The 15,166-nt window shown below is 35.5% G+C and overlaps 1 protein-coding gene across 4 annotated transcripts in view; it reads left to right on the forward strand.

The window, feature by feature from the left end:
• The window catches only part of PHTF2 (putative homeodomain transcription factor 2), a 73,304-nt gene that overhangs the window by 37,218 nt on the left and 20,920 nt on the right, over nucleotides 1-15,166 (forward strand). For 3 of the 4 annotated variants that reach the window (XM_056340592.1, XM_056340594.1, XM_056340593.1), the window contains exons 6-10: nucleotides 3,003-3,168; nucleotides 3,841-4,005; nucleotides 9,180-9,381; nucleotides 11,478-11,636; nucleotides 14,757-14,975. In XM_056340592.1, coding sequence (XP_056196567.1) covers nucleotides 3,003-3,168; nucleotides 3,841-4,005; nucleotides 9,180-9,381; nucleotides 11,478-11,636; nucleotides 14,757-14,975 — 911 coding nt within the window. The remainder of the gene's footprint in view (nucleotides 1-3,002; nucleotides 3,169-3,840; nucleotides 4,006-9,179; nucleotides 9,382-11,477; nucleotides 11,637-14,756; nucleotides 14,976-15,166) is intronic. The other variant, XM_056340595.1, reaches the window with a different exon arrangement.

The raw sequence follows: 15,166 nt of genomic DNA on the forward strand, positions 1-15,166 counted from the left end.
ATGTTTAGTTAAATGATTTTATTTAATTATGAAAGTATTTTTTATAGCTTCATGAACTGCATTACTTGGAATTATTGCTTTGAAATTGATTAGCTTTAGCAGAATACTTGCTAGCATTTATGTAAGTCTGCAGAAAAGAGTTCTTCCCTTGGCTGTAGATTTAAATTCCAGATTTTATTTGCATTGGTTTCCTTTAGTACGTATGATTACCAAAACGTGTGATAAGAGAACTACAGAGAAATGTTTTTGTTCAAGGTCAAGGAACAGGCCAGTGAATTAAGGTAGAAGTAAACCCTTTTTCTTCTGTCTCCTTATCCATCTAGTTTATAGCATTGCCCCATTTTTACTTTTAAAAATGTTTCTATTCTCTAATAGGAAATTTATGTGTGATATTATAGTGTGTATCTCTATTGTGTATTTCTAAAGTATAAGACAAGAAACTTTAATAGTGATATAATTATTGTTTATTGCGGTGAGATACATATATGTGTATGTGTTTTTAATCTTGGTAATACAAGTATTTCAAAGCTTTAAATGCTATAAAAATAAATGATTGTTGGTCTTTGAAATGTACAGTTGCTTTCTTTGATACAGCTTTTTGCTCTGTGATATAATTTTATTTGTGTCTGTTTCACAAAATAAACCATTGTAATTTTAGAAAAATACAAGTCCAAATACTACAAATAAGTAAAGAAGTAATTAAAAGCAGTGTGAGAAATTATTTTCCAAGACCTAGCTGTTGGTAGGAGCATCTCTAGGATTATCTGAACACGTTGCATGTTGACAAACTTTGCAAAAAGTTCTTGGATTTCCCTTCCATCCTACTGAAAAGATCAGGAGATTGGTAACATTTTCTTAAATCTGTGTGAAACTTCATGATGGGAATCTGCAATCTACAGATTTGTATCTTCTGGAAGAAGATGATTTCTTCTAGATCACGCTGCTTTGCTAAATGTTTTTGAAGTAGCAGAAGAAATCTTGTGGTGATGTTTGAAATTATTTTGTGGAGGCCTACTTGTGCAAATCATTTCACTGGATCTGTGGAGCTCTGTGTTCTCAGAAGTGTATGTTTATACAAATTGTATGATAGGAGTCAAAAGTGGCTACCTATTTACACTTTATACCTTATGAAGCTATTTGTATGTGTGAGAAACTCAGATAAGCTCATTTAGAAAGAGGTATTTTTACCTGTACCTTTTACTATCTGTACTTTTTTTGGTTTATTTTTTAAGAAGTTGTATTTCTAATGCAAATTGTCCTTCTGAGAGACCTCATATGGCAAAAAATTAGTCCACGTATAGTAATAAAAGATACCCTATGTGTTTTATGTAAGGCTTCTGTGCTTTAATTTAGGAAAAAGACTGATGGGAAATTAGAAATAGATTACCACATCCAAAAAGAATGCCATTGTTTTGTGCATTCATTGTGTTTCTAATACTGGTTACCTTGCTAAGGATGATTACATGAAAAACGCATCTAACCTCTTTTCAGAGGAAAACGTCACATCCAGGTATCTGCTGTGTTAGGCCTGGCTTCATTTTAGCTGTTTGGATGTGGCACATAGATTTGCATGTGGCTGTGTTTTTTTCAATTAATTTCAGCAGAGAACTGCTGAAAGCTCTTGAACTTGTACCACGTATTTCTTGTGCCAGGAGTAGGTCTAAGTTATGGGAGTTTCACTTATTTGTGGCACAAGAATGAAACCAAGTTCTCATGGGATGTGCAAATGTTAGGCACAGAGACGACTTCCCCTGTTCTGTTTCTGAATTGTTTCTTGGAGTTTGTTTTGGTGGTTTTTTTTTTTCTTGATATGTTCTCTCAGCTGAGTTAGATATCACAGCAATTCTAACCATAGAGGCAGAGCAACAAGAACATACAGTAAGCAGAGGAGACGGATTGCCTCTTCTGTCTGCTCCCATGCCTGTTGAATGTGTTTAGATTGTCCTGAAGCCTATAAAGACATTTCTGAGTTGTACAAGTGGTCGGGCTCTGGGAACAGGAGCAAGAAGAGCTCCCTGGATGTTGGCTATATAGGAAAAGGTGGTTATAGGGTGAAAAAATGAACAGTTAACTATGGAATTGGAAGCTGCCCCTTTTCCAGCCACAACTGCTAGTTGGAGTCCTGGTCACTTCAGCTGGACTACCTTGTAATTTACATGGTTTGTCTTTGATCTTTTCTCAATGCTAGAAAACACACTTACAAATATATATTAAACGTCTACAAGATTGCACTTAATGCATGTCTGTCTAGCCGTATGGGCAATTTTGCCCTTTGACTGGAACACGGAGTTTAAAATACATTCTTCTAGAGAATATAGAGTTTCTAGTCTCAAGTCTGTTGGTCCTTGCAGAGAGAAATAGAACTATGGTTTCACAGAATCAGAGGCTACTTGAGGTTGGCAGGGACCTCTGGAGATCGTCTGGTCTGAACCCCTGCTCAAAGCAGGGTCAGCTAGAACAGGCTGCTCAGGGCTGCATCCAGTCAGGGTTTGAATACCTCCAAGGATGGAGAGACTTCAGTCTGGCTGGACAACCTGCGTCTAGTCTGGCTATGCTCACCTAACTTGTTGGATTGTACTGCTTCATTATAGGTGATACAGAATTAAATTTATTTGGGCTGCTTTAAGGATGACTTTTTTTTTTTTTTCCTGCTACTGAAGTTTCGCTTTAATTGAAAGTTGTTTCATGACAGATGTAGCTTTCCAAGTGCCTTCCTCCACCTCCCCTTACTTCATTCTGCCACCTTTTTTTGAGCAACAGCTATAAGATCACAAGTGTAAAAGAAGATATGGATATAAAGACAGTAGGCAACTGTTTAAATCTTTATTACTGCCTATTTTGTTACAGTTATGTAATGCCTTCCTTTGAATTACGTGGGTTGGTTTAAAATGCAGGTAAAGGACTATATCTGACTGTTGTTTTTTTAACAAAAGCCGTGTAACAAATTGGCCATTTCAGACATTTGAAACATTGAACTCAACTTCATTTCCCTTCTTTTCCAGTTGCTGCTGTAGTGTTATTCTATACAGCCCAAAGCCCACATAATATACCTCTGACTGAAGTAATTGGGCCAATATGGCTAATGTTGCTACTTGGAACTGTGCATTGTCAGATTGTTTCAACACGAACTCCTAAGCCACCTCCCAGCACAGGGGGTAAAAGAAGAAGGTATAGTCTATGTTAAAGTTTTTATCATTTAGGATTGTTAAACTATTCTGAAGAACACACATGAAAAAATGTAGGGGTTTACAGTCTCTGCTTTGTAAGAGATGAGGAATTTGGTGCTCTGTTTTTATCTGAAACTTCAAAACGGGTGCTTAATTTTATGCGTTGACTAATTTATGCATTGTTTTGTTTGAATTTTGATGCAACGCATCTGACATTTTGTCTCAAAAGTTTGTATCTGAATAGTGGTGGAGTGACAGTATGTATATTACTGCAAATTTAGTCAGTATCGCAGAGTTCTAAAACTATCTCTGTCAGTACCATGCGTTAAGGGGAGGCGCTACTGGAAGCGTAGAACTTAATTCTTCCAGCGCTTCACTGAGTATGGTTTGCCACAGTGAATTGTCCCGTTAAAATGGGAGAACCTGCAACAGTTAATTTTGCGGGTCTAAGCCTCTGATGATGAGATGAAATGTATTTTGGGTTTAAGTGTTATGATAATAAGTGTTATGCTTAGTTTTATCAATTTGAGTTTATTAAATTGACATGATAAAGCTTTAATAAAATATTTTGAAATCTTGCTTGGTTTTGCATGCTTTAATTGCTGAACACATTGTAGAACAAGTAGATTGCACTTATAAAGCTACCTTCCAATTTTAATCTCTTCTGATGAAGGAAATTAAGGAAAGCAGCACATTTGGAAGTACATAGGGAAGGAGATGGCTCTAGTACCACAGATAACACACAGGAGGGAACAGTGCAGAGCTACGGTACAAGCACCTCTTGCAGTATTGGCGCTGTCTTCAGAGATATCTGGCATGCTGCTTTCTTTTTATCAGGGTTTGTATTTATTCAAGGCTATGTATGTGTTTGAGATGCACTATCCCTTTTCTAAATAAGTAAACATTGATGTAATGATTAAACTTTTGTTGATCTAGGTTTTTTTCCTAATAGTAAACTCATTTCAGTATTTGAACATGTACTAATGTGTTGTTTCTTGACTCTTGCAAATGCTGACGCAATAATTTTTTTAATTATTTAAATATTTAATTGAATTTTAGCTAAACTATGTTTTGATGTAGGAGTACTCTGTGTGGGCTATCAGGAACTAACCAACTCAGTTTCTCAATTTTAATGCAGTGAGAAAATTTGACTCTTTAATTTTACTTTATTACATTTTCTGCTTATTACTCTGAGAGAATGCTTATTGAACTCTTATCACTGTCATGAAATCACACACTTTTTCTGAAGAAAAAGCCTTCAGGATTCAAATAGGCATAGCATTTAGTTTAAAAATAAGCATCAAAGATATATTTTCTAATGATTGGAAGAAACTCCTAACCCTGTTATATTCTAGAGCTATTTCGCAAACGTTCACTCTGCTAATGCAGTACTCTGGGCAATTTAAAAGTGTTTTAAAAAAACAGTCTGTAGCAGTCTGTGTTCAAAATATGCTATACACACAGCATTGTGAGTTCTATATATCAGCATCTATTAACAAGAGAAAATATGCTTATAAAATAGTATGAAATTAAGGAAAGGGATACTGCAAGTTATTACATTGATGCTTTGTTGTGCATGCTGCATCTTAAATATGGGTAACACTAACATGTCTGTCATACTTGTGGTATGTGCTCTTAACCACTGGTAAAGCTTAACCACTGGTAAAGCTTATCTTATTTACATTCTGGGAATATCTAGTTGAAATCCTGAATCAGTTTTAAAAATGTTTAAAGATATTGCAAGAGGAGAGCTCATTTGACTTTTTCTGTGTAGATTGAGCTACCTTTGACAAACTGTAAGACATAGCAGTAGATACCACTGCTGTTCTTTGCGTCTGTATGCATTACTTTCTGGTATGTTTGGTATGTAATCTTGTAAATTTTTGAATGTTTTCCATTCATTGAAGGTACTGATCTGCAATAAGTAGTGTTGGAAGATCATTTTTTTTTCCTTCCCTTCCCTTGTATTGGGCTCAGGGTGTTTTCAGTTGAGAAGGGCTGTGCGGGACTTGCTCTAAGGACTTGTTTAAACCATTTAATGAGATAGTGTATATATATATATAGATGTTAAGCCTTATGATTACTGCTTAGTATATACAGTATCATCAAAGGATGAAGAGCACAGAGTGACTGAGAATGCTGTAAGTAGCCCTTAGTCATTTTGTTACGTCCTCAATTGCAGAGGCACAGTTGTTTATGTCTGGAGCTGTACAAACAATATCAGGAACTTGTCCAGCTGAAAAATAACCTTTTTATTCCCAGGAGATCATGCAGATCAGTTTCTTCGTGTAATTTTTTTCATGGTAATGCAAACAGTTTTGTCAGCACAGTGGGATGGCAGAGTGGGGCTTGAAATGAGTAAGCAGGAGCACTGACTACTTTACTTAGTGGTGTTGCTGGACAAAATCTTATGAAAACTCAGTGTGAGGAAGCTGTATGGTGACATCTGACCTGTCTTTTAAGACATATTTTGAAGCTCTTTAGATAAGTACATTAGAATGTCTTGTTAGTGTTTATTTACAGCAGTTTTCCCGCTTATATTAAGCTTTGAGATACCATTTTCTGGAGTCTTAAATACAGGTCTTAAATTCACGGTTTCAAAATTAACCTCAGAAATTATGTTCTTTGCTTCAGGGCAGGACCCTGTGTACCTAGACCATTTGCCTACGCTGGGGTCATTGGTAATCTGGAACTGTGTTTTCGATAAATATCCTTTTGAATGGAAGAACTCAGTCTGACTAATAAAATATAATTCTAAACTTTAATCCAGCACAGAGACAATTTTAAAAATACTAATTATTAATTTCACTGGAAAGGAGGGCAATATCCCAATAGGTAATTTATACAGAATTTAGTACTAATTTTGGACTTTGCTCTGTGTGTGTGTCCTTACTCCAATAATGGAAATCTCACAATTGTAACTTCTTTAAAAGTTTTGCAGTATGAAGAGGGAGAAGATTGTTTTGACCAACCCCAGTGAAAATACATGAGAATAGAATACTTGACAGTGAAAATATAGTCTTGCAGAAACTTGATTTAAATCTTCCTTAGTATTTTCCTTGGCTAATGCATGAATAAGATTGAACGTTATTCCTGACTTATCTTTTGCATTTGTTTGAGCTTTTTAAGACCTTGGATTTATTCATGGTGTTGTCCTGTCTTGCTCTTAAATAGTTCTAATTCTAAAGCATGAAACTTTAAAAGTGGATTAATTATGTGTGTGTGTGTGTGTGTGTGTATATATATATATAGTGATTCTAGGAAACTATACATCTCTGTCATCTAGGGAAATGTTGTTCATGTTTATTCTTCTTCTTTTTTCTTTTATCATGGTGTAGTACACGAAAGCCTAAATTTAAGCCCAAACTTACGCTCTTCTGGCTTGAGGCTTACATTTAAATTTTGGGATTCTTACAAAAAATAACTGATTTCTACATTAAAAACAAATGAAAGACCTCAGTTAAGTTACCTGTTTTCCAAAATGAGCCTTAATTGGTAATCGTACTAGTGTTTGTTTTGCAGTTTTTACACTTCAATATTGCTTCAGTAGTGAAGTCCTATCTGAACAAATTATACGTACATACATACATATGTTCTTTTCTTCTCTTACCTGTTCCTACTCAAGTGTTTGAGGCTATTTCTTCCTAGTAGCTTGCAAGTTTCATGTGAAATGTGTAAAAGCTTCTCAAATCAAGGAAGAGTTGTCCTGTTGCTTCGCTCATAAAGCTTAGTAACTTGCAGAGTAAGTCTCTCTGACTAGATGTGTGTGTGTGTATATATGTGATGAGAACTGCATTCTCTTTTTCATTGTTAAAAAGAGATTTTTTTAAAAGTGCCAACAGTATATTAAAGCATTAAAAATTGGCCTCTGTGGTTCCTGCTTATTGCAGATAATATTAGTACTAGTTCGTTAGTGCTCACAACTGAACTTACTGAAACTATTTTACAGTGAGTTGCCACTGAAAGTTTAGTACTTGCTTTATTGCAGTAGTGAAATGGCAAAATAAGCTTTCTCTTTCTTCAGTTGTCTTATCTTCATTAACTTAGTTAAATAACAACATTATGGAATGGCACAGAAATGGAGGTCTGACAATTTTAGTGTTGATAGTTTGACGTTTTTGATGAAAGCCTCAGTAATGTTTTAATGATCTTAATGGTCCTAGAAAACTAAAAAACTGTGTGATCTAGCATGTTGGTAATCTACAAACAGGGGGCTTACTAACTGCTTCACTGCAAAACAAGTGCTAAAGCATCTTGCTATCACTTTACCTTTGTAAGCTTATAATAAAAAATAATTAAGGCAAATACATAATAATTGCATAAAATGTTTCTGCCAGTTTTGTGCTCATATAGAAATAAAGTCGGCTAAGAATTTTGGGAATAGGTCAGGGAATAGTAGTTGAGTTCTGTAGCTTCTTACAATTAGAGCAGCAGTTACTTTGTGGGTTTTGTTTTTTTGGTTTTTGTTTTTTTTTTTTTAAATGCTGTTAGCTTTTTTCCAGGAAGGACTGAGGGAAGGTGGAGTGAAAATAAAGATGGAAAAGGAGGATGAAAGAGTTTAGTAACATTGTCTCTTCTCTTCATTATTTTGTCTGCATTTCAACAGATGAATTGTTCCTTTTTGGATTTTTCCATTTCATGCAGCACAACCTAGCCATTTTTTGTGTTCAGGTCTCCACTATATATGTGGGATACCTTATCTTGGGAGGAATGTGAGGCGACTATTCCAATTCTCCTGATTTGTTCAATGTACATATTAAAGAGGAATTTAATCCTCTGCTGTGTAATCCAAGCTCTCACAGAATACCTTACTCCTTAAAGAGAAAGACAGTGCATATTCCCCCATTAGGAGCACAAGACCAGTTGAACAGATTCTTGATAGTTTTATGAAATATGTCCAGTGTTCTACTTTTATTAAAAATAAAAAAACAAACCTGGAAACTTGATTCATAACACTTACCCACCCTGCCCACCCACCCCCCACCCCCCCACCCCACCCCCCGCCAATGTTCTGGGAATCTTAATAAACAAAATATAATAAACACAAGATATTCATTGCTTTTCTGATTCCTTCCCCCCCCCCCCCCCCCCCCCCCCCCCCATGTTATTTACTTTGAGAATACAGAAAACTTAAGTGTAGGCTTGAAGTAGCCTCTATGGATAAAGTAGCAAGCTGCCATTTCTTTTCATTCCTTCATCAATTGCACTTTCTAATTTGGAAGTGTAATCTTCCAAATGTTTGCTTTGAAAGAGCCTTTTTCTGGCATTAGATATTCTTGCTGCTACATCTATTGACTGGATAAGGGCCTTGACATCTAGAGACTGTTACAGAAGACTGTTCATCAATATTAAGTCTTAGTGATAATTAGTAATAATACTGAAGCTTCGTTCGTAAACTTATTTTGTGATTTGACGACCGGCTTAATTAGTGTATTTGTAAGGTAATTCAAAATATATTGCTAGGGGTGCTATTGGATAATAAAGTAAATCACCTTCTATTTAGCAGAGTGGTCAATAAGCAGAGTGTATTTAAAATGACAACAAAAAAATATCAGTGTACAGCATACTAAACAGCATGTTTGCAGCTTCAGGAGGTGGCATACTTCCTTTGAATTAATAACACTTAAAGAAACTTCTGGCACACCTCTTTTTTTGTTACAGTAGAATACAGAAGTTTCTCATTTAAATTTGAGGCTTGTGTTTCTTCTATTGCCAAAGTAGCTGTAAAGTTTTAGTTTTAAAACATAGGTTTCCTTTTCTTTCAGTAGCTAACGATGTAACTTTCTTCCAGACACTGTCAGTTTCTTTTGTAACAATTTTAGGAAAGGATAATGGGTGTTATTTAGAAGATGGAATAGTTACAAATACTGTATCAAATGAAAATATTCATAGTTTGTGGTCATCTTAGTAATAAAACTAAAACATGGATTGAGAGGGATAAGCAGGATTTAGACTGGGGGGGGAAATTTGAGAGGCTCATCAATTTAGTCCATATATTTGTTTCAAATACAGATCTAAGAAAGCAAAAAACTCAATAGATAAATCCACTGAGACTGATAATGGCTACGTGTCCCTTGATGGGAAAAAGACAGGTAAAAGCAGTGAAGAATGTGTGCAGGCCCAGGAACGTCGGTGTGAAGTGATTAAGCCAGAAGAGTCAGGGTGGAGCACTGCAACAGTGAGAGATGCCTTCAGCAATTACAGTCATCACAAAGTAAGTGTGCTTCCTTGCTTTCAGAGCAGGGTTGTTAATTTGATATGTGAGGTATAATTTTATGCTGCTTTTCAAGCATTCTTGCCTACCTAAAAATGTTTTTTAAATGAAGCTTTGGCTTGGGGTCCTGGGGCCAAAAATTATGTCAAGTCTTTTCATTTCATCCTCATATTCCTAGCCTTTCCTTTTTCTTGTAGGAGGATCCTTACTGACATCTAAACATTCTTTGCCATTTTGTATTTCAATGCACAAATTTGTGTGCTGTCTTGTATCTGTGGGGTTTTCCAGACAGCTAAACACACTGTACCTTTTCCCCTCTCAGTGATACTTGGGGCACAGGCTGTCTCTATGCTGAAATGGAACAAATTTTGGATTACTGACAGTGTAATTTTGAGGTCACTCTGAGCACTTCCCTGTGAATCATTTTCTTTTCCCTTTTTTTTGATTGGTCTCTGGAGAAGATGTAGAAGCACGATTTCCCTCTCAGCAAAGTAGGCAGGATTCTATAGTGAGGAATAAGGATAAGGTGGAAGCATAGGAAGTGTTCATGAAAGAAAGCAGAACTTTTAATTTGGCTGCGTCTGATTATCTCCTGGGTATTCTATTTTCATCTTATTGTTCTATGGAATAGCTTTTCCAAAATGTTTTTGCTGGCTCTTTTATCATTGGCTTTTGAACATATATTGACTGCTATTACAGCTCTTATACTTGATTCTGTCTCACTAGTATTTGCCATCAATAATCATAGAAAGGAATTTTCCATGATAGTATCAAAGGGAAGGGTTATTTACTGGAAGTCTGCAAGTATACATTTTTATAAAGGAAAGGTATCCTTTGTGGATTTTAGCTAAATTATTTAACAACCCCTTAAAGATCCATATGATTAAGTCAGAATGAAGGTGATGAGGGTTCATCTCAAGGCAAAATCTTAACTCTGTTGCTCTGCAGGAGGTGCTTTCTCAGCAGTGGTTCAGCTATCTTTAGCAATTCCAAGCATTTTGCATTCTTGATGAAAGCAACAAATCAAGCATTTTTAAGAAAAAGTAATTTTAAAGAGTTTTAAATGTCTTTGATAGAATGGATGAGGTTGTCTGTGTTTAGCTTGCTCGGTGAGTACACACCCACATTAAAGAGAAATTGGCAGAGGCTAGAATAGGCTCATCTCTTCCCCCAAAGGCAATCAATACATTTCAGTGCCACTGCAAAAGTCAGTAAATAAGACACCCCAAACTATTCTGCCTGTCCCTCTTTCTCTATGCAACTCAACTGTTGCAAAAGCGAAATGACCTGACCTTGAAGCACCTCAGAAAAGAGTTCAATTGTGGAAGGGAGAATGATGTCTGAGTTACAGAAGGGCAAAAGGTTTTGTTGTATTTACGGAAAACAGCTTTGCTATTTTTGTCCTTCTAGCATTTCATTGATGATAGAAAGACTCCAAAGGAAACATTACAGCATCCTGTCTGGTGATCTCATAACAAATGAGAATCTACAAAAAAAGTTTTTGACAGCTGAATGATCCTTTGCTGCGCTTTTTTCTTTCTGTTACTGTAAGGGCTACTTTAACTTTAGTTTAAAATCAGGGAAACGGAAAGCAGAATATATTAATGATCTCAGTATTCTACGTGCCATCTGTAGCACTTTATTGTTGGAGGACAAAGCAGTTGTACTGTATATGTTGATAATTCAATGCTATACTGCCTGCTGTCTCAGTTTTGGTGGTGGCTTTTTTTTTGGTTCGTTTGATTTTGGGGTTTTGGGTTATTTTTTTCCCAAGTATTCTGGATATATTGCCTCTAAGACTTTCTTGGTAGGTTAGATTTAAACAAAATCACATTTAAAGTAAGAATGTCAGAACTGTTCTTTAGTGTAGTATGAATTAGCCCTTCATCATGTGAGAAATGTCTATTTTGATATTACAATATCTATTTTATGATCTGTGCTGTACCACTTGTTTTTGACAATTGGAAATGCGTTAATATCTGACTTAAATGAGCATAGATGATAATGTTGCAGCAAGAAATTTGATTTCAGTAGTTGAGAACAAGGCCTCGTAAGCATGAGTGCATGTCTTACTAATACTGTATTTCTTGCACTAGGATACTCACAGGACTGTGACAAATTTATCAGATGAAGTTTCTAGTGAGGAAGGGCCTGAAACTGGATATTCTTTACGTCGCAATGTAGAACGCACTTCCAGTGATTGTACACTTCGAAACAGGAAATCTCACCATTATAAGAAGCACTGTCCTCTGGAGGTATGTTCTTTTCCATTGCTGCTTTTCTGTAAATTGTTAAAACATCTTGGTTTCTTATTGAATAGATAAATTTTTCCTTAAACCCTTTTTCTCTTATAGTGGATTTTAGGAATCTGTTAATTGGAAGTCATGCTAGTGGGGACAGTGTTTGTTTTCTTAATGACAGCGTTTTGAAATTAAGAGTTTCTTATTTAGCTGGTTTGAGCTTCATCATACTTCTCAGTTTTTTGTAAGGAGCCTAAAATATTTTCCGTAGATGTTGCATCAGGTTATGGCCAACTCTGTGGCTGCCTTTTGACACCAGATATCTCCTCTGGTGTTTCTCTCCATTTAGTTAATATTTTGGATTCCCTAGCCTTCTTGTGGAGAAGTCTAATTGATGCTGCCTCTGAGTTTTCATTCTCTTATGTTTATTGAAACAATCCTTTAAAATATTTTCATGAAATCTCAACAGATTTGTTAATGCCTAAAAATACTGAAATCAAGAGACTTGATGATATCATAGCTTAGAAGATGGGAATTTATAGATTTCATGTTACCAGAGTCCTTAATCATCCCTCAGATATTGAAAGAGAAAGGGATATGTTATTGTGTTTTCATTAATTTATTTATCATTGTAAAGAAATTGTGCTGCTCTTTTGCTAATGATATGCAACTTAAAAAAAAAAAAAAGTTCAATATATATATGTGTTAACGGCTGTATTGCCATTTTTTCACTAGCACTGAGAAAAGAGTGTAGAGTAATTTCAGTTCTGAAAAAGTCCACTTACAGATGAGTTTAATAATCAGAGCCTTGTGAGTAAACTTTCTACTTGATATAAGAAGCATCTCCTTAGAAGAGTTCTGATATTGCTTTCTCTGATTAACAATTGCAAAGACTTGAAGTTGATGCTTTTGCATAAGAACATTATTAGATAATCTTCTATTCCTTTATTTCTCACAGGCTTCGGTTAAAAAGATCCAGAAGGCTAACTGATTTGAGTGTTTAATGCCTTATGCATGTTTAGTTTAGGAGAAGTGAACAGGTCAATACTTGGAACCCTCTGCTTCATATTACAGAAGATGTCTTTTGACTTGTGCAGCTGGTAGTGCTTGACAAGAGGAAGCAGAAAGAGATGATTACAGTCAATTTTTTTTCAGCTTAAATACATCTTCTCTTGCATAGAATGCTTCAGAGCTAGGGAAGACTGTGTTTAGATAGCTTCAGAAACTGAAGAGACTAAATTTGCTCTGTGTGTAGCTTTGGCAGTAATATTTTACACTTGCTCCCCATTTGCTTATCTGACTGATGCCGTGAAAGAGGAAGCCTTTCTTTGTTGTTACCAACTCGCCTCCCCCACATGATTACAAAGGAAATGAAACAATAGTTTTCAAATCTGTGAAAGCTTTCTTTGTATTTAAAACAAAAATAATAGTGAAGTCAGTGGATATACTCTCAACTTCTGTCGTACGTTTTCTTTTATCTTCATGTTTCCTTGTCAACTTAATTGTTGTTTGAGCAAGCTTTTTGAACATTCTTACTTTATTAACTTCAGGACTCAATGGTACCCAGTAGTGACTACCTTCTATAAATACTATTTATTTTTTTTAAGGAAAAAAAAAAATAGTTCAGACTCTTTCTGCATTGATATTATCCCTTACTTTGTAAAAGAAAGGGAAGGTGTTCATACCAATTTTTTTCTAAATATTTCTTTACAAAATTGCTTACATGAAATACATTAGGCATGATTTTCAGGAAGAACAAAGAGTATGTCTTCAGATAATAATGCATTACAAATCATATTAAATTAGTAGGTCTCCTGAAACATTGCTTGATTTTTATTTTTGTTTTTTTTTAAGTGTAAAAAAAATGTGTATATTCTCAAGAGAAACTAGTAGAAAGAAAGAAATTTTGTGTGAAGAGGGAAAGAAATTGCCAGAGGATGGTGATGAGTAGGATGGTACTGCTTTTAAGACTACCTACCTATCTTGCAGGATTTGGATTCTGCTTACTGTAGAAAGTAGTTTAAAGCTCTGCATTCTTGTTCTGAAGATGTTAGATTGTTTCATATGTATGCATGGGGAGATTTGAATGTCCCAAACTTAATATCTATCTATCTTTCTATCTATCTTTCTAAGGTAACAGTAAAAATTGAACATAATAAGGCATGGTTGTTTCCCAAGTTTGTTGGAAATAATGAAAAATGTCATGAATGACTGTGTAGATTACACATACACTTAGCATTAGCTATGTATGCTCTTTGTTGTTTTTCTTCTCAATGCCTGCTGCCTAACTCTTCAAACAGGTGGGTGCTCTCTTTGTCTTTGAGAAGGTATGTTAGTAGTAACAGTGGGGGGATGTGATTTGTAGGGGACTTTGAGTTTCAGTTCCTCTTTTATTACAGGCTCTTACATTTAGAAATGTCCTGGAACACATCAAACTTTTTTTTCAAAACTAGTTAATTTGTGTCCACACTGCTTGCTTGAAAGGCTATTTGAGTGCTTCAGGTCTTGAATGACTAGAAATGTGTGTCCCTTCCTCCAGGGCCTTGCCCTTTCTAGAGGAAGAATTCCTGATTACATGGGGAAGTTAATAAGTAGCTAAAGTACTTCGGTTCAAACAGATAGAGACAGAAAATTAAAATGTTGAATTAAAATACTTTGTGAACAATGCTTTTTTTCACTCCGACACATTTCTGTATTACAATTTTAGTCCAGTGTATAGCCTTGCTTGTCTTTCATATTTTCACTGAGGTATTGAAGCTGTAAAGTGTTTCGAAAGATGCTTAACTTGTAGCTTATAAAATCAGAAGTTTGAGACACAGTTGGAGTCTGTGGCTTGATAATTGCCGTTAAAGTTCTTTGTGACCCTCTCCCTGACTAACCAGAGACCATGGCCATGGCCTATTAACTTGTTTATACTTTTAAAGTGTAACTTTGAACTTGTTTTGTCTAAAAACCTATGGCCTTTTAGACATTCCTTGATAAACATGTAGTTCTTTCAGATGAGAAATATAATGGATTGGAACATAAAAAGCAGATAAACAGGGATTCACTAATTTGAACTTTATATCCGTTCTGTCAAGAAACAATGTAGAATTAAAAAAGCTGCATTAATTCCAATGCATATTTTAATTTCAGGACACACCTAAATCAGGTACTAGCTGCAGTTCTCGATGTTCAAGCTCCAGACAAGATTCTGAGAGTGCGAGACCAGAATCAGAAACTGAAGATGTGCTGTGGGAGGACCTCTTACACCGTGCGGAGTGCCACTCTTCCTGTACCAGTGAGACAGATGTAGAAAGCCCTCAAGTGAATCCATGTGTGAAGAAAGAATACAGAGATGACCCATTTCATCAGGTTGGTATCCACCATTTTTGATTTTTTTTATACTACACACAAATTCAGTATTATCAGCTTTATCATATGTAAGAAGGCCTGGGAGAAAGAACCGTATATTAAATGAAAGTAACAAAGCCAAAGTGATTTGATAGAATTAAAACAAGTAAAATTTGATTTCTGCTACTCAGTCATTTGTCAAATGAAAAGGA

Source organism: Falco biarmicus, chromosome 5 (assembly GCF_023638135.1).
Source record: "Falco biarmicus isolate bFalBia1 chromosome 5, bFalBia1.pri, whole genome shotgun sequence".
Taxonomy (NCBI): Eukaryota; Metazoa; Chordata; class Aves; order Falconiformes; family Falconidae; genus Falco; species Falco biarmicus.